The sequence below is a fragment of the Branchiostoma floridae genome, chromosome 5 (assembly GCF_000003815.2).
Source record: "Branchiostoma floridae strain S238N-H82 chromosome 5, Bfl_VNyyK, whole genome shotgun sequence".
NCBI lineage: Eukaryota > Metazoa > Chordata > Leptocardii > Amphioxiformes > Branchiostomatidae > Branchiostoma > Branchiostoma floridae.
Genome location: NC_049983.1, coordinates 24753899 through 24772450, shown reverse-complemented (window position 1 = coordinate 24772450; position 18552 = coordinate 24753899). Strand labels below are relative to the sequence as shown.

General features: G+C 41.9%; 2 protein-coding genes across 2 annotated transcripts in view; both read left to right on the top strand.

The window, feature by feature from the left end:
- LOC118416341 (zinc finger protein 782-like) overlaps positions 1–851 on the top strand; it is a 5282-nt gene extending 4431 nt beyond the window's left edge. Inside the window, exon 3 of the mRNA XM_035821432.1 lies at positions 820–851. Within this exon, the coding sequence (XP_035677325.1) occupies positions 820–851 (32 nt within the window). The remainder of the gene's footprint in view (positions 1–819) is intronic.
- Positions 852–1131: 280 nt separating this feature from the next.
- On the top strand, positions 1132–15940 carry LOC118416340 (zinc finger protein 723-like). Its single transcript, XM_035821430.1, has 6 exons — positions 1132–1272; positions 2278–2571; positions 2941–2991; positions 7078–7251; positions 15040–15171; positions 15927–15940. Exons 2-6 carry the CDS (start codon positions 2301–2303, stop codon positions 15938–15940), a joined length of 642 nt encoding a protein of 213 aa, XP_035677323.1. The 5' UTR covers positions 1132–1272; positions 2278–2300.
- The last annotated feature ends 2612 nt before the right edge of the window (positions 15941–18552 follow it).

Here is an 18552-nt window from a genome sequence, read left to right as displayed (position 1 = left end):
TTGGACTATTGCGCAATTCTGGAGATAGCTGTTACCGCTCTCTCCAACCGCTTCTCACCCGACTTTGCAGACGTATTCTCGAGATTGAGCGCGATTTGTACGACGCCACGTGGTAGAGAGGTGGCCAAGATTGTTTGCCAGACCATAGGCTATATGAGACCGTGTATTGTTGCCGTGCAGGGTGTTTAGGCACGACTTTCGTGTGAGTACCCGATGCTGACGGGGCGGATGCATACGCCCTTCACCGAGAGGGTGAGCCTTTTCAGTTCAGACTGGGAAGGAGTTGTAAAACGCCACTTGGCAGAAAGGTGGCCCAGAATGTGTCCTAGAGAATAGGCTATTTTATGTTCCGTGGCGCGGCCGTTATTGTTGCTTTCTGAACGATTTTCGTGTCGACTACGTGAAATTCGGGTTGACGGCGGCCATTGGGGGTTAAGCAGAAGGGCGGGGGGCAAGCAGAAGTACACCGGGGGCCAAGAAGAAAGACGGGGGCACAGCAGAAGTACAGCGGGGGTTAAGGAGAAGTCCGGGGGAAAAGGAGAACGGGTAGGGGGGAAAGCAGAAGGAGTTAGGTGGGGGTGAATAAAACTATAGTTTAAAAATCTTGACATACTAGTATCTAGCCTTCCTCAGGCTCTAAGTCGAAAACGGATGGTTTGTGAAATCTCCAAGCAGATGTGCCGGGGGTAAAACAGTTTCCTAGGCGAGTTTGTATGCCTGGCGGGTTGGGTAGTGTTAAGCCCTTTGGATATTTTCTTGGCCCCAATAGATCTAATTGGAGATTAGACCCTTAAACGTTGTCACTTGTTCAACTTGTAGGCACCATTGGTCGGTACAAGGACGTTTTATGAGATATAACTTCCTTGGTCGGTATGGGTTAATTAATAACGAATAGGAACGTATACTCCTTCAGGCTTCACTTGTTTGAATCGAATCAGGGTCACATATTTTCAAAATGCTGTGTCTATGTAGTCTGCGTTGTCTGAGAAGGGTTAACATGATTGGTAGGTCAGCAAATCGGCATTGGTAAAGGCTCTCCGGTGTGGGTTAGGCTCATGTACATTTCCTGGGTAATCAGGTAACGGAAGTCGACCTGAATCATAAGAATACTTCCGGGTCACGGTACTGCGACTTCCTCTCTGCAGGGATTTGGTTTGTGTAGTACGTTCTCGAATCTTCCGGTGTTTTGGGCAATTTTTCGTCTCTGCAAAAGGAATTCCGCAGTCATTTTGCAGTGATTCAACAGGCGACTGTGTGTCAACTAAGTTCCAGGTAAGAAAAGTTAGCATGTGTCGGTGTTCGAGGGTTTGTTGAGTTGACAAAAAAAAATTATGAATGTGTGTCGGCGTGCCTTTTCGTTTGGCTGTGATTTCAGCCTATATTTGTAGCCTGGCCCATACATTCAGTCCAAACTGTTTACTAGTATTTCAGTGTAAGGGCGTATCTTAGTTGGCATTAGAATATCATATAAGATGCTGGATCGTACTGTTCCATGCTTATCTCTCAGAATTATGAAGGTTTATAGACGCCGACGACGGAGGAGAAGAAAACGTAAACAGATCGTGAGGGTCGGTGGGGGGTTAGTAGAATGTGATTTGTTTTCAGTGCGAACGTCGAATATTTTACTGCAACGCAGTTTTTAGATCCTGTGTGCTTTATCTGACGTTCATTGTTATCAAGGACCACTGCTTCTGGTATTGGCAGGGACCTACTTGATCTGTCCTAGTTGTCTCCACGTATACTGTAAACCCCTATATGCGCCCCGGCACCAGAACTTGCCCGCTATTTTCCCCCACATCTAGATTCCAACCCGCCATGCGACGTGTGAAAACCACGGGACGGTTCACTAGCCGTGAAAGGGGTGTGTAAAAACCAAGGGACGGTTCACTAACTGTTGCATTGTCACTCTCCAAGCACACTCAAAGCAAGGAAACCAACATACTAGTGTATTGAAGACAAGTAGCCTTCTTCACAGACTTCTTTAAGTGCCGGCGTTTGTTTTCGTTCGAGAAAAGCATTTTTGCGATTTACAGCGTGGCCCAGGTCCTGTAATGCTGGGGAGTTTGCTTTCCCCTAATTAAAGCCTGGTTCCAACAAGTCTGCGAACGAAAGCTGGTTGCTATTTCCCAGTCTTTTTATGATTTCTCAGTTGTTTCAATCATTCAATGTTCAATTGGTTTGCTAAAACGAGCATTTCTTCAAACTTCCAATCCTACTCTGTACCAATACGAATTACACATATTTCTTCCGTTTTAAAATTCGTTTTTATTTTTACAGACATCGATCAAGATATCTTCAAAATGGCAACAACAGACAGCGTACAAGGTGTGGATGGCGTCAGGAGAGGAGCAGCAGGGGGTTCTGCCAACAGTGTTCTCACCTGGCAAGGAGAAAGACGTGAGGAGTTCGGGGAAGAGTCCAGCGGGCGAGACAATGGTGTGAGGGTGTACAGGTGTGCGGAGTGCAGCAGGCAGTTCAAGCTGCTGGGTCATTTAAAGGTACACATGCGGACTCACACAGGTGAGAAACCCTACAGATGTGAGGAGTGCAGCAGGCAGTTCAGCCAGCTGAGTGATCTAAAGAGACACATGCGGAAACACTCAGGAGAGAAACCCTACAGGTGTGAGGAGTGTGACATGCAGTTCAGTCGACTAGGTAATCTGAAGGAGCATATGCGGACTCATACACGGGAGAAACCTTACGGGTGTGAGGAGTGCAGCAGGCAGTTCAGTCATCTGGGTAGTCTGAAGAGACACATACGAACTCACACAGGGGAGAAACCCTACATGTGTGGGGAATGCAGCAGGCAGTTTAATGAGCTGAGTCATTTAAAATCCCATATGCGGACTCACACAGGTGAGAAACCCTACAAGTGTGAGCAGTGCAGCAAGCAGTTTAGTATTCAGAGTCACCTAAAGAGACACATGCGGACACACACAGATGAGAAACCCTACACATGTGAGCAGTGTAGCAGTCAGTTTCGTCAGCTGGGTAATCTGAAGACACACATACGAACACACACAGGTGAGAAACCCTACACGTGTGAGGAGTGTAGCAGGCCGTTCAGTACACTGAGTAATCTGAAGACTCACATGAAAACCCACAGGAAACAAACCCAACAGTAGCGCCTTTGGCATACTGTTTAGCACGACAAGTTTTGTCATATACAATACAGGCTTTTTCTTTGATGTCGATTTCTTTGATGCTACTGCTGTATATTGTAGCTTTATTTCCTTTTTTTTTCACAAATTAGTTCAGTTACAAGTTATAATCAATATCTGTCTGAAGAGTTCAATAACAGGCAGCAGTTTATTTCTGATGTAACGTCCTTGTTTATAGCAACTTTCGGTAAGGTTCATTTGTTTTGCTATCTTGTACAGCTCTCCTTTTGTTTTGCATTTCTGTTCTATTGTTTGTTTAAGAAAAATAGTTTACAGGATGTTGATTCATTAACTGGTTTTGTAGTTTATTTTGAAATAGGAATTTTTAATAGTTTAAATAGTTCATTGTTGGTTATAGCTTGATTAGTTTTAAAGGCTATTTTGGTATATTTTTGGTAGTTCTTGTTATTATATGTGAAATGTTAGCTCTATAGGTTAGTTGGTTTTTGAAGTTCACTGAGATATGTATAACCTATATGTTACTGAGGAGTTTACTAAAAGACTGCAGTTGATAACAGTTATTTTTCCGCCATGTTTGATTTGTTGTACAGCACTTGTTTTGCTACATTTCTACTACAATGTTTAGGTTAATCTGTTGTTGTGTTCTTCTATTACTATTAAGTATAATTCATTAAGTCTACTTTGTTGTTATGTTGTTCTATTAGCTATTGATATTATTCTAAGTCCTAAAACGGTTGAAACGATGTGACCAATAAGCTGCAAATGTCTTACATGTAAGAACAGTGGGACTATCTGTAGTTAATTCTGTGCAAACTTGGTATCATCTGATTTCCTGTACTGTCCAGCACAGTATTCCTCAATAAAGCTACATTGAAGAAACGTTTAAGATATTGTGTTTTTTGCAGGTACGTGTTCACTGTAAGACCCACGGTCTGTAGGTAGAACGGAAATGGTATGTTATATCTGGACGTAATATTTATAAAATGGTAGGAAATGAACAGCTGAAAGATTAACTGGAAGGGACTTAGTCACACCCCTGTACAACATCATTCCTGAACCGTCGCTAGTATAAGCATAATTGAGAAAAGGTGCAGATTGCCCTGTCAACTTCAAGCTTAAGCTCTTGTCATAAGGCCAGAATAGTTTGGGATTTGATAGCATATGTATGTGCTAAATGATCGGTTAATGAATGAATGGTTTGAATGAATGGTTTATTTTTGAAAATACATCGCAGCCGGGGTGACTGAATTACGCATTACTTACACTTAGTTACAGGCATGATTCCATTAAAATCTGAATACACATTAAAATTTAACAAATCGCTAGAAACATGGATATAAACAATTGAAATATTTGGGAAAGTACCAACTATATGACAAATGTTGACAAAATATATCTCAATAAGGGAAATTGCAAAATATGTTACATACAGATCAGTCAAAACAGATCCGTCAATACAGATCATAAAAGCTTAAAGAATTCTCAAGTATATAAGCATCTGCATCACATATCATTGTTAAGTAACCTTGTCAGGTATAGAACAGGTGAGTCTCTATATCTGTTTGTTTTACACTTAATAGATCTGAATTTGTTTGAGTTTCTAGTATTCATACTGTGTCCATCGCCGTCGCTCATTCTCGGTGGGAGCAGTTCCTGGTCAAGCGTTAACATTGCGTGGATGTTATCAGAAGTTCATATTTGAGGTGGTGAAAGCAGGAGACAAATGTACTGAACTATAGTTGATCTACAGAACAACATCATTTACGTCATCATGTAATAAGGCTGTAAGTGCAACAACAAAGGAAACATCGGTGGAATAGCATATCAAATTATCCAGTAATTATTTGCATATCTTATCCCTTACTTCTACCCACACATATTCAACTAGATTATCCAACTCCTTCAGTTTTAAACTCCCTAGGCCAAAAACAAACTAAAAAAAGCGAACTTTCCTCTACCGTGCCATCAGGCTTTGGAATGACCTACCACCTTACATCAAATCCCTGCCCAACATCTCACGCTTTAAAAAGGCAATGTATCAAGTCTTCTCAAGCCAATAGTTTTTTTAATGATTGTGTATCTATCATTATCTGTTTGTATATATACATGTATGTTTGTGTATATATTTGCGTTTGTTTATGTATGTTTCATTGTTTCATATGAACCCTGGTAGACTAGCCCTAAATAGGGCTAAAGGGTATCGGAATAAAGGAATTACTTTTCTTAATTGTTTGGCATTTGATTTTTGGTACGTCGGTAGTTAAGTTGGAGACAGAAGACACCACATATCGATCTGGTATTAAGAACAATCAACACGTATTGCCGTCAACGAATCAGTTAAACGTAGGTTTGTGTACATTTGTTGGGTAATCAGGTAAAGATTGACCTCCACCTAGCATATATTTCCGGGTCAGTGTATTGCGACTTCCTGTCTGCAGGTCTACGGTTTAGTTTGGTACCCCGTTAGGTTTCCTCGGTGTATCTTGAGCCGTTTTTGTCACTGGAAAAGGAGTTCCGCAGTCATTTTGCAGTGATTCAACAGGCGACTGTGTGTCAACTAAGTTCCAGGTAAGAAAAGTTGGCATGTATCAGTGTTTGTGGGTTTGTTGAGTTGACAAAACATTTGGATGTGTGTCGGCGTGGCGTTTCGTTTGGCTGTGATATTCAGCCTATTGTAGTATGCATAATTCAGGCCAAACTGTTTTTGTCAGTGTATCATAGTTAGGATAAGAAAATTATATAAGATGCTGGATCGTACTGTTGCATGTTTAGCTAAAATTTTGATGGTTGGGAGCTGGTGATGGGGGAGTAAAAAACGTAAACAGATCGTGAGGGTAGGTAGGGGGTTGTGGGGTTATATTTTGTGTTGAGTGCAAAAGTTATCGGAACGCAGTGTTGAATTACTATGTACAGTAGATGATTTCCACTGTTATCAAGGGCCACTGATTCTGGTATTGGGAGGGACCTAGTTGATCTGTTCTCGCTGCCCGTATGTATACTGTAAACCCCTGTGTGCGCCCCGGCACCAGAACTTCCCGCCTTGTTTTGCACATCTGGATTCCATCCCGCCGTGCGACCAGACACGGGTGCGTGAAAACCACGGGACGATTCACTAACTATTGGCGGGGTGCTCTCGAAGCAGCCTTTTATTTCTGATTTCCGGATTTCCCGGCATTAGAGAACCTGGCCCATGTTAGAACTGCAAATCAGCGCTCCTCCCCAAAATTATACGTCAGCGTTCTGGGAAGTCTGTAAAGGACGCTAGAAGACATGCCACTATTTCCCAGTCTTTGTGTGGATTCACAGCGGTTTTAATGTTGTGAATCGGTTAACTGAAAATGGCAGGGTTAGACAAGTTTTCAAAAATTCACTTGTCCTATCGGGCAAGTACATAAAAAATTTACTTGCCTGAACCAAATTTTCACTTGCCCGAAATTTAAATTACATTTTTCTATGTGTTTTCACTTTCATAAATTTTCACTTTTGTTAAGAGACCACGTCTAGCAAGATAATAGACGTTAAACGATGACAGCAACAACAACAAAATCGATGTCTCTACTGGCTTAAAAATGACATGGTCAATATAGGCAGGCATTCAGCCCCATGTGCTGTCACACTCAGTGGTAATTTGAGCGGGTCACATCTGGAAATTCTTACTTGCTCGTCGGCAAGTAGTGGGGAAGCAGTTCTGCTTGCCTGAACAGCACTTTTACTTGATCGGGACAATCGGGCTAATGGACTTGTTTATCCCTGAATGGCCATTTCTCTACACGCTCTATACTGTGGAAACAGTTTAATATTCATATTTCACCAAGTTTTAATATTTGCTTGTCTTGTTTTAACAGACAGTGATCCAGATAGGTTGACATGGCGACAACAGACAACGTACAAGGTGTGGATGACGTCAGGAGAGGAGCAGCAGGGGGTTCTGCCAACAGTGTTCTCACCTGGCAAGGAGAGAGACGTGAGGAGTTCGGGGAAGAGTCCAGCGGGCGAGGCAAATGTGTGAGGGTGTACAGGTGTGAGGAGTGCAGCAGGCAGTTCAGATGGCTGGATAGCCTGAAGAAACACAAGCGGACTCATAATGGAGAGAAACCTTACAGGTGTGAGGAGTGCAACAGGCAGTTTAGTGTCCTTTGTAATCTGAAGACCCACATGCGGACGCACACAGGAGAGAAACCCTACAGATGTGAGGAGTGCAGCAGGCAGTTCAGTCGACCGAGTCATCTGAAGGTACACATGCGGACTCACACAGGTAACAAACCCTACAGATGTGAGGAGTGCAGCAGGCATTACAGTGAACTGGGTACTCTGAAGACTCACATACGTACTCATACAGGTGAAAAACCCTTCAAGTGTGAGGAGTGTAGTAGTCAGTTCAGTCACTTGGTAGCCTTAAATATACACATGCGGACTCACACAGGGGAGAAGCCCTACAGGTGTGAGGAGTGCAGCAAGAAGTTCATTCAACTGGGTCATCTGAAGACTCACATGCGGACTCATACTGGGGAGAAACCCTACAAGTGTGAGGAGTGCAGCAGGCAATTCAGTGTGCTCGGTAATCTGAAGAGGCACATGAAAACCCACAGGAGAGAATACCAACAAAAGTGACACCTTTGGCATAACAAGTTATTTCACAAGGTCCCCTGGTGCACAATGTGAGAACTATTGGTGTAAAGGGTGCAAGCAGGATAATCTGTGCAGGAGAGTTTCACTAGTATAGGGATGTAACCATAAGACTATCAAGCGATAAAAAGTTCATAAAGTTGTTTTCTTTTCTTTTCTGTTCATATTTGGACTTCATCACCTTATTTAGAAATATGTGTCATCTTAACTATATCTTGATTCATTGTAGACTGCTATAGTTGAAGCAAAGAGTGTACAATCTGTATCTCAATTGTTTAACAGAAAAAAGAGGTAGAGTCGATCTAGAAAAGTTTTAACATGTGGATTCATCATATTGTAGCGTTACATATTTTTGGTTGGTTTACAAAGTAGTACTGTTAGAAGTAATAAGCAATATGTTTCCGAGTTCACTAACTTGCAGTTGCATTTTTGATAGCAACCTTGTTTTTTTTTGTTATTAGTTTTGGTATCTTGTACAGCACTTTTATTATACAGCGTGTTGATTTGTAGGTCATTTTTGTAAAGCGTATTTGTTATAGGTTAGATCATAGTATTATTGTAATAGTTAAAGGTTGAATAGCTTTATAGCTTATTTTGGTAGTTCACACGGAAGTTCTAGTAGCATCATTTGATTTCCTGTACTGTCTTGCCAAAATTTCGTCAATAAAGCTTCGCCGAAGAAAAGTCTTGATATTGTGTTTTCCTGCAGGTACGTGTTCACTGTAAGTTCCACAGTCCTTTGAATGGTAACGTAAATTTGCGACCTTCTCTGATTTAAAGATTGAATAGAGATGTGGGTAGAATGGAAATGAAATGTTGTATTGGGGCATGAGATTTATAAAATGGCAGAAAATGAGAACAGAACAGCTGGAAGATTAATTCGAACGGACTTTGTCACACCCCACAGGATCCTTTCTGAACCGTCCCAACTGAATTGAGAAAAGGCGCAGCAGATTGCTCTATCAACTTCTTAAGTAGCTTAAAAGTTGTCGTCAGAGGGCTAGAAGAGTTTGGGATTTTCATAGCATCCGTAATGGCTAAATTATCTGCTGATATTGCTTGTCTGTCCGTAAGTGTTATCAAATGTTCATATTTTAGGCAATGAAAGTAGGACATTTACTGAGCTTCAGTACATCTACATCATTTATGACATCATGTAATAATGCTGAAGATAATTGACAAGAAGGCTATATAACAAAAAAAAAAAAAAACATCGGTGGAAGAGAATATCAAATTATTCTGTGATTTTTTTGCTCATCTCATCCCACTAGGCGCTTGTACATTTATTGGGTAATCAGGTAAATGAATTTGACCTCTCTCCAGCATATATTTCCGGGACACCACATTGCGACTTCCTGTCTGCAGGGCAACGGATCGTTTGGCACCTCGTCAAGTTTCCTTGGTGTATCTTGAGCCGTTTTTGTCTCTGGAAAAGGAGTTCAGCATTCAGTTTGCAGGGATTCAGCAGGAGACTGTGACTACGTTCCAGGTAAGAAAAGTTACCTTGCATCGGTGTTTGGGGGGGTTGTTTTGTTGACAAAACACGAATGTGTGTCGGCGTGCCTTTTCGTTTGGCTGTGATAGAATTTCAGCCTATTGTATTGTGACACATGCATTCAGGCCAAACTGTTTATCTTTAATAGTGTAGCGGTATATCGTAGTTAGGTTTAGAAAATTATATCAGATGCTGGATCGTACTGTTGCCTGCTTAGCTCTCAAAGTTTGATTGTCGAAAGCTGGCGACGGGGAGTAGAAAACGTTTTACAGATCATGAGGGTAGGTAGGGGGTTGTCGGATTATGTTGTGTGTTCAGTGCAAAAGTTAGCCAGTTTATCGCAACGTAGTGTTAAATTCCTATGTACCGTATATGAAGTCAGCTGTTATCAAGGGCCACTGATTCTAATATTGGCAGGGACCGACTCACCGAGTTGATCTGTTCTCGCTGCCCGTATGTATACTCTAAACCCCTGTGAGCGCCCCGGCACCAGAACTTCCCGCCTTGTTTTCCACATCTGGATTCCATCCCGCCTTGTGTTGTGGCGAGACAGGGGCGTGTGAAAACCACGGGACGGTTCACTAACTATTGCAGGGATGCTCTTTAAGAGCCCCCATGACATGCAGCTAACCTCTATCAAAACATTTTGCAGAGAAATCAGAAAGCATTTGAGAGATTCATAAGTGCATTGTAACTACGAGAATAAGGTGACGTCTAGCGTCAAAACTCACACTCTTTTGTTTTGTTGTTGTTTTTGTCTCATTGTTATGCTTGCAAAGAATAGATGTCGCACGTTTTTTTATCAAGCTTTCTATTTAGTATTGTTTTCGTGATGGCTCGAGGCAGAACACACTCACTCACTATATTCACTCAGAACTAGATAGAAAATAATGCTGAAAGCCAAGATAAAAGCTCATTGCTAAAACGTTAAAAAAGAACCAAAGCGTAACCTCTGCTTGGCAAATAACCATCTGGCAGTTTCTTACCCAGGCGGCGGCAGGAAATTTGTTTTGGGGAGGTTTCTCAGCGCAAGGAGGTTTTTTAGCCTCCTTACCTCCTTGCTCAGCGGTATCAGTGTTGTGAATCGTTTCACTGAAAAGAAGCATTTCTCTACCCGGATACTGACAAGTAAGTCTCAATATATCACTTGTTTCATAACGATTTCAAATCCGTTTGTCTAGTTTTTACAGACATTGCTCCAGATATTTGTGACATGGCGACAACAGACAGCGTACAAGGTGTGGATGACGTCAGGAGAGGAGCAGCAGGGGGTTCTGCCAACAGTGTTCTCACCTGGCAAGGAGAGAGACGTGAGGAGTTCGGGGAAGAGTCCAGCGGGCGAGGCAAAGGTGTGAGGGTGTTCAGGTGTGAGGAGTGCAGCAAGCAGTTCAGTCAGCTGAGTGATCTGAAGTCTCACATGCGGACTCACACAGGGGAGAAACCTTACAGGTGTGAGGAGTGCAGCAGGCAGTTCAGTCTACTGGGTAATCTGGAGAAACACATGCGGACACACACAGGAGAGAAACCCTACAGGTGTGAGGAGTGCAGCAGGCAGTTCAGTCAGCTGGAAAGTCTGGAGAAACACATGCGGACTCACACAGGAGAGAAACCCTACAGGTGTGATGAGTGTAGCAAGCAGTTCAGCCAGCTGGGTAATCTGAAGAGACACATGGAAACTCACACAGGAGAAAAACCCTACAGATGTGATGAGTGCAGCAAGCAGTTCAGTCAGCTGAGTGATCTGAAGAGACACATGAAAACTCATACAGGATCGAAACCATTCAGGTGTGAGGAGTGCAGCAAGCAGTTCAATCGGCCATATAATCTGAAGAGACACATGCAGACGCATACAGGGGAGAAACCTTACAGGTGTGAGAAGTGCAGCAGGCAGTTTAGTGAGCTTGTTAATTTGAAAAAACACTTGCGAACTCACACAGGTGAGAAACCTTACCAATGTGACGAATGTAGCAGGCAGTTCAGTAATATGAGTAATCTGAAGCAACATATTCGGAGTCACACAGGAGAGAAACCCTACATGTGTGAGGAGTGCAGCAGCCAGTTTAGTCAGCTGAGTAATCTGAAGAGACACATGCAGACTCACACAGGAGAAAAACCTTACAGGTGTGAGGAGTGCAGCAGGCAGTTTAGTCAGCTGGGCGATCTGAAGGGGCATATGCGCACTCACACAGGTGAGAAACCGTACATGTGTGAGGAGTGCAGCAGGCAGTTCAGTGGGCTGGGCGATCTGAAGAGGCATATGCGCACTCACACAGGCGAGAAACCGTACAGGTGTGAGGAGTGCAGCTGGCAGTTCAGTCGGCTGGGCGATCTGAAGAGGCATATGCGCACTCACACAGGTGAGAAACCGTACAGGTGTGAGGAGTGCAGCAGGCAGTTCAGTTGGTTTGGCAATCTGAAGGGGCATATGCGCACTCACACTGGAGAGAAACCCTACACGTGTGAGGAGTGCAGCAGGCAGTTCAGTCAACTGAGTAATCTGAAGGTGCACATGAAGACCCACCTGAAACAAACCCAGCAGAAGTGACGCCTTCGACAAACTGTTTATCGCGACCATTTTTTATAAAGTCCTCTGGTGCACAAGGTGAAAACTATCGATGTTAGGGGAGCAAGCAGGATATCTTGTGCGAAGGGTTTACCAGTTTATATAGTAAAACAGAAGACCATCAAGTTATGACAAGTTGATCATGTTTTTTTTTTCTTTTTCTTTGCATTTTTACATCTCCTCAGTTACAAGTATGTGGCACCCTAGCTATCTTTGTTCCTTGTAGAATGAATGGTATAGTTGAAGAAAAACAGTGCACGCAGCCTGGTATGTATTTTTTCAATAAAAAGAGGAGAGAGTTGATTTAGAAACATACTGATTAGCATCTTGATTCCTAATATTTTACCTTTATATACTTTTGTTGGTTTACAAAGTAGTTCTGTTAGAAGTAATAACCAATATGTTTCTAACAAGTTCACCAGCAGGCAACGGTTGATAGTAAATTTTGACATTAGTTTTGCTATCTTGTACAGCACTGCTTTTGATCTACATTTCTACTCTATTGAATGTGTTGACTGTAGTTGTAGTATTTATATTGTTTTTAGCTTACAATTCTAGTATTAATCTACAAAACCGTTGAAGAGACAAGACTTTTTGGCCACAAATGTAGGTGTAAATCTTTTACCAAGTCAGCTGAAAGATGACAGATCCAGCTAGATTGCTGATTTTAAAGAAAAAAAAGTTTACAGCATGTTGATTTCTTAACTACTTTTGTTACAGGTCAAATATTCTTTTATATAGGTTAAATAATTGATAGTTTTATGGGTTAATTTGTTTGGTTCATCAGGTAGTTCTTGTTATCATAGGTTAAATGTTAGATTTGTGTAGTTTGAAAGGAAGTTCACTTCCATATTCATAACCTATATTCTACTGAGGAGTTCACAAAAAGACTGCAGTTATTAACACTTTTATTTTGTCTGGCATGTTATGATAAGTTGTTCAGCACCTGTTTTGTAACATGTCATTACATTGTTTGGGGTAATTTTGTTATGTTGTTATGAAACGATCTGATCAACAAGCCGCAAATGTCTAAGAAAAATGGGATTATTTGTAGTCTTTGTGCATAAGATTTCCTGTACTGTCCAGTAAAACATTCTTCAATAAAGCTACGATGAAGAAGAGTTTTAGATATGGTGTTTTCTTGTAGGTACGTTTTCACTGTAAGACCCACAGTGCCTTGAATTGTATCCATAATTAAGCTTGAATGGCAACGTGGGTAGAACGAAAATGAAACGTTGTAAAAGTTTTAGATATGGCGTTTTCTTGTTTTCTGTTAGGACGAAAATGAAGCGTTGTATTGCGGTTTAGATTTATTAATGGCATGCAGAAAATGAGAATAGAACAGCTGAAAGATAAACTCGAAGGGACTTTGTCACATCCCTCTACAAGATTGTTTCTGGACAGTCCCTATAAAGCATTATTAAGAAAAAGCGCAGCAGATTAATTTACTGTTATCTTCATAAGTGTTAAAAGGCTTTAACGTCAAAAGGCCAGAAGAGTTTGGAATTTAAAGCGTATGTATGTGCTAAATGATTGGCTGATATTTTGTGTATTTCCGTAGAGTATGCTTTTAAAAGTTCATATTTTATGCGGCAAAAGCAGGAGAGAGATGTATTGAACTATAGTTGATCTACAGAGGAGCATCATTTATGTCATCAGGTATTATTGGTGAAGATAATCAGTGAGAAGTGCAACAACAACGGAGAAGTCAGTGGAAGATAATATCAAATTATCCAGTGATTATTTGCATACCATATCCCTCACTTTTCGTAAATGTTTGCCAATAGATACATATCAATCTAGTGAAGTTTTAAGAACAATCAACACATATTACAGTCAACGAATCAGTTAAACGGAAGCTCGTGTACATTGGGCAGTCAGGTTAAGTTTGACCTCCATCTATCATATACTTCCGGGTCAGCGCATTGCGACTTCCTGTCTCCAGGGCTACGGTTCGTTTGGTACCTCGTCCAGTTTCCGTGGTGTACCTTGAGCCGTTTTCGTCTCTGGAAATAGGAGTTCCGCAGTCATTGTGCAGTGATTCAACAGTCGACTGTGTGCCAATTAACGTCCAGGTAAGAAAAGCTGGCTTTTATTCTTTGTTGGAGGGTTTGTTGAGTTGACAAATTGCAAAACAATGGTGTGTATCAGCGAGGATTGTCGTTGGCTGTGATATTCAGCCTAGAATTTGTAGTCTGGCGCATACATTCAGGCCAAACTATTTTTTTCACAGTGTAGGGGCGTATCGTACTTCGGTTTAGAAGATTATATCAGATGCTGGATCGTATTGTTGCATGCTTTATGATTATCTCTCAAAGTTTGATGGTCAAAGCAAGTAACGTCCTTGGTCAAAGGCTGACGACGGGTAGTAGAAAACGTAAACAGATCGTGAGGGTCAGCAGGGGTTAGTAGATCATGCAGAGTGCTGTATGCAAAAGTTAGCCATTTTATGGCAACGCCGTGTGGAATTCCTATGTACCATATCTGAAGTCCACGGTTATCAAGGACTGTTGATTCTGGTATTGGCAGTTACACAGTTGATCTGTTCTCGCTGTCCATATGTATATTGTAAACCCCTGCGTGCGCCCCGGCGCCAGAACTTCCCGCCTTGTTTTCCACATTTGGATTCCATCCCACCGGGCGGCCAGACAGGGGCGCGTGAAAACCTTGGGCGGTTCATTAACTGTGATGGGGGCGTGTAAAAACCTCGGGACGGTTCACTGACTGTGGCATTGTTACTCTCCAAGCACCCTCAAAAAAAGAAAACCCGCAAACTACTAGTAGTGTATTGAAGACAAGTAGCCTTGTTCACAGACTTCTCCGAGTGCTGGCGTTTGTTTTTGTTCGGGGGGGGGGGGGGGGGGGGGTGGAGCATATTCGCCATTTTCCACATGGGCCTGGTTCTCTTGTTCTGTGGAGTTTGTTTTCCCCTAAATGGAAACTTGTTCCAAGAAGTCTGCAAACGAAAACTGGTCGCTGTTTCCCAGTCTTTGTATGGTTTCTCAGTTTCAATGTTTTGAATTGGTTTACTAAAACGAGCATTTCTCTGAACATCCTTTACTGTATCAATACTTTATTACAAATATTTCGCCACGTTTTAAAATTCGTTTTTATTTTTACAGACGTCGATCAAGATATTTTCAACATGGCAACAACAGACAGCGTACAAGGTGTGGATGACATCAGGAGAGGAGCAGCAGGGGGTTCTGCCAACAGTGTTCTCACCTGGCAAGGAGAGAGGCGTGAGGAGTTCGGGGAAGAGTCCAGCGGGCGAGACAAAGGTGTGAGGGTGCACAGGTGTGAGGAGTGCAGCAGACACTTTAGTCGGCCGAGTCATCTGAAGGTACACATGCGGACTCACACAGGTGAGAAACCCTACAGGTGTGAGGAGTGCAGCAGGCAGTTCAGTCAGCTAATTGATCTGAAGAGACACATGTGGACTCACACAGGAGAGAAACCCTACAAATGTGAGGAGTGCAGCAGGCAGTTTAGTACATTAGGTAACCTGAAAAGACACATGCGGACTCACACTGGAGAGAAACCCAACACGTGTGAGGAGTGTAGCAGGCAGTTTAGTGAGCTGGGTGCTCTGAAGACTCACATGAGGACTCACACAGGCGAAAAACCTTACAGGTGCGAGGAGTGCAGCAGGCAGTTCAGAGTGCTAGGTGATTTGAAGAAACACATGAATACTCATACAGGTGAGAAACCCTTCAGGTGTGAGGAGTGCAGCAAGCAGTTTAGTCAGCTGGGTCATCTGAAGAACCACATGCGGACTCACACAGGGGAGAAACCCTACAGGTGTGAGGAGTGCAGCAGGCAGTTCAGTACACTGGGGAACATGAAGAGGCACATAGAAACCCACAGGAAACAATGCCAACAAAAGTGACGCCTTTGGTACAACATTTTTTTGTCATAATGATGATGCACAACTATTTTGTGTAAGAAAGCGAGCAGGGTAATTTGTGCACAGGAGTTTTACCAGTGCAGGAAGTTAATCAGAAGACCATCAAGTGATGACAAGTTGATAAAGTTGTCTTTTTCCCATTTTTGCATTTTGTTTGAGACGACATAACCTTAGTTGGTTGTGACATCTTAATTTTATCTTTATTCATTGTAGGCCGCATGTTATAGTTGAAGCAAAACGTGTATATAGCCTGATCTGTATCCTTATTCTTAAACAGAAAGAGGGGAGAGTTTATTTAGAAAGTTTCAGCATCTTGATTCCTCATATTGTAGCTTTATATAGTTTTGTTGGTTTACAAAGTAGTTCTGTTGGAAGTGATATGCAATGTATTTCTGAAGAGTTCACTAACAGGCAGCAGTTAATAGCAACTTTATTTGGTTTATTTGTTATTAGTTTTGTTATCTTGTACCTCTCTTGTACAGCACTTGATTCTGCATTTCTATTATACTGTTTATTTGCGTTAACTGCAGTTTACATTGAGGTTATTATTAAACCTACAAAACATTGGAAATGTCAGGACTAATTGGCCACAAAGCTTATTTCTCTGAGTCAGCTGAAAGTCGAGAGATCTAGCGAGAAAGTTCATTTGAAAAGAAACTAAAACGTTTACAGTATGCTGATTCCATTACTGTTTTTATAGGTCATTTTAATATAGGCTATTTGCTATAGGTCAAATAGTTTCTTTATAGGTTAGAAGTTGAATTGTTTGTTCAATAATTTCGTTTTGTTTAGAAGGAAGTGCTAGTAGTACACGTATACATGTACTGTCCAGCAAAACATCAATCAAGCTAAGCTGATGGAAAGTTTTAGATATTATGTTTTCTAAAGGTACATGTTCACTGTAAGAACCAATAAGAATCAGTAAGAACCCTTGAATGGTTGCACATTTTTTTGTGATCTTCTTTGATTCAAACTATTGTTGACAAAGAATGTAGGTAGAATGGAAATGAAAAATTGTATTGGGACGTAAGACTGATAAAAATGGCAGAATATGAGAACAGAACGCCTCACCTTTCGTATGTTTGGCATATGATTTTTGGTACGTCGGTAGTTATGTTGGAGACAAAAGTCATCAACCAATCAATCAATCAATCAATCAATCAATCGTTCGCAAGCATCAGTGGTTGATGCGTGGCGGCTACAGACAGTCATCACGTATCAATTTAGTATTAAGAGCAATAGCTATAGACACGCATTGCTTCTGATGAACCATTAAAGTTAAACGGAGACCAGCGTACATTTGGTAGTTAATCAGGTGAAGGAATTTAACCCCCCGAACTAGCATACACTTCCGGGTCAGCGCATTGCGGCTTCCTGTCAGAAAAATTTAGCACCTTCTCGAGTCTTCCTGAGGTCTAGAGCGATTTTTCGTCTCTGGAAAAGGAGTTCCGCAGTCATTGTACAGTGATTCAGCAGGCGACTGTTTATCAACCAAGTTCCAGGTAAGAAAAGTTAGCATGTGTCGGTGTTCGAGGGTTTGTTGAGTTAACAAAACAATGAATGTGTGTCGGCGTACCTTTTCGTTTGGCTGTGATATTCATCGTAGAATTTGTACAGTATTATCCATCCTATAAGTTGTAGTCTGGTCTATACATTCAGGCCAAGCTGTTTATTTCAGTGTAGCGGCGTACGTAGTTAGGATAAGAAAATCATATCAATTGCTGGATCGTACAGTTGCTTGATGGTCGGAAGCTGACGACGGGGGAGTAGAAAACGTAAACAGATCGCGAGGGTCGGTAGGGGGTTATTAGATCATTGGATCATGCTGTGTGTTCTATTTGAAAGCTGGCCTTTAAAAAAGTTTGATCCCTACGCAATGTTGAGTTTCTATGTACCGATTGTGAAGACTGCTGTTATCAAGGGCCGCTGATTCTGGTATTGGGCAGGGACAGAGTTGATCTGTTGTCGCTTCCCCTATGTATACTCTAAACCCCTACTTGCGCCCCGGCACCAGTACTTCCCGCCTTGTTCTGCACATCTGGATTCCATCCGCCGTGCAGCCAGGTGCTAGGTACTGACGTGGGAAAACCACGGGACGGTTCAATAACTACTGCAGGGGTGCTACTGAGAAATCAATTTGAGAGATGCACATTTTACAGAGAAACCAGCATGACTTTGTGAGATGCCTTTGTTTTACATTGCAATAACAGGAATAGGTTGACGTCCGGCGTCAACATTTAAACTCTCTTTTTTTTTGTTTTTTTGTCTTATTGTTATGCCTGCAAGCATTAGATATCGCATACGTCAATATCATTCAAAAAACGTTTTTATTGACAATGTGGCACACTGCAAAAAGGCCATTTTCATTTTAAGCAGAGGTTGGGATTTTTCTGACTCGCTTGGCGTCTGTTTGGAGAACACATTTTCAGCGACTTCTGTGCCATGGTGTAAACTGCTCTCGCCAGGGCACAATCTGGCTAGCTGTTTCAGAGGCAGGGACAGGAAATTTGTTTTTGAGAGGGATATAATAGAAATAAAAGACAGGTCACTACCTCTGAATCTTTCTGTGGTTTCTCAATGGCATCAGCTTTGTGTATTATTTCACTGAAAACAAGCAATGCTCTACACCAGATACTGACATGTTACTGTGTCAATACATAACTACATGTATTGTTTTTCATGATTTGAATTTTGTTTTATGTCTCGTTTTGATCCAGCTATATTTGACATGGCGACAACAGACAACGTACAAGATGTGGATGACATCAGGACAGGAGCAGCAGGGGGTTCTGCCAACAGTTTTCACACCTGGCAAGGAGAGAGATGTGAAAGACCAACG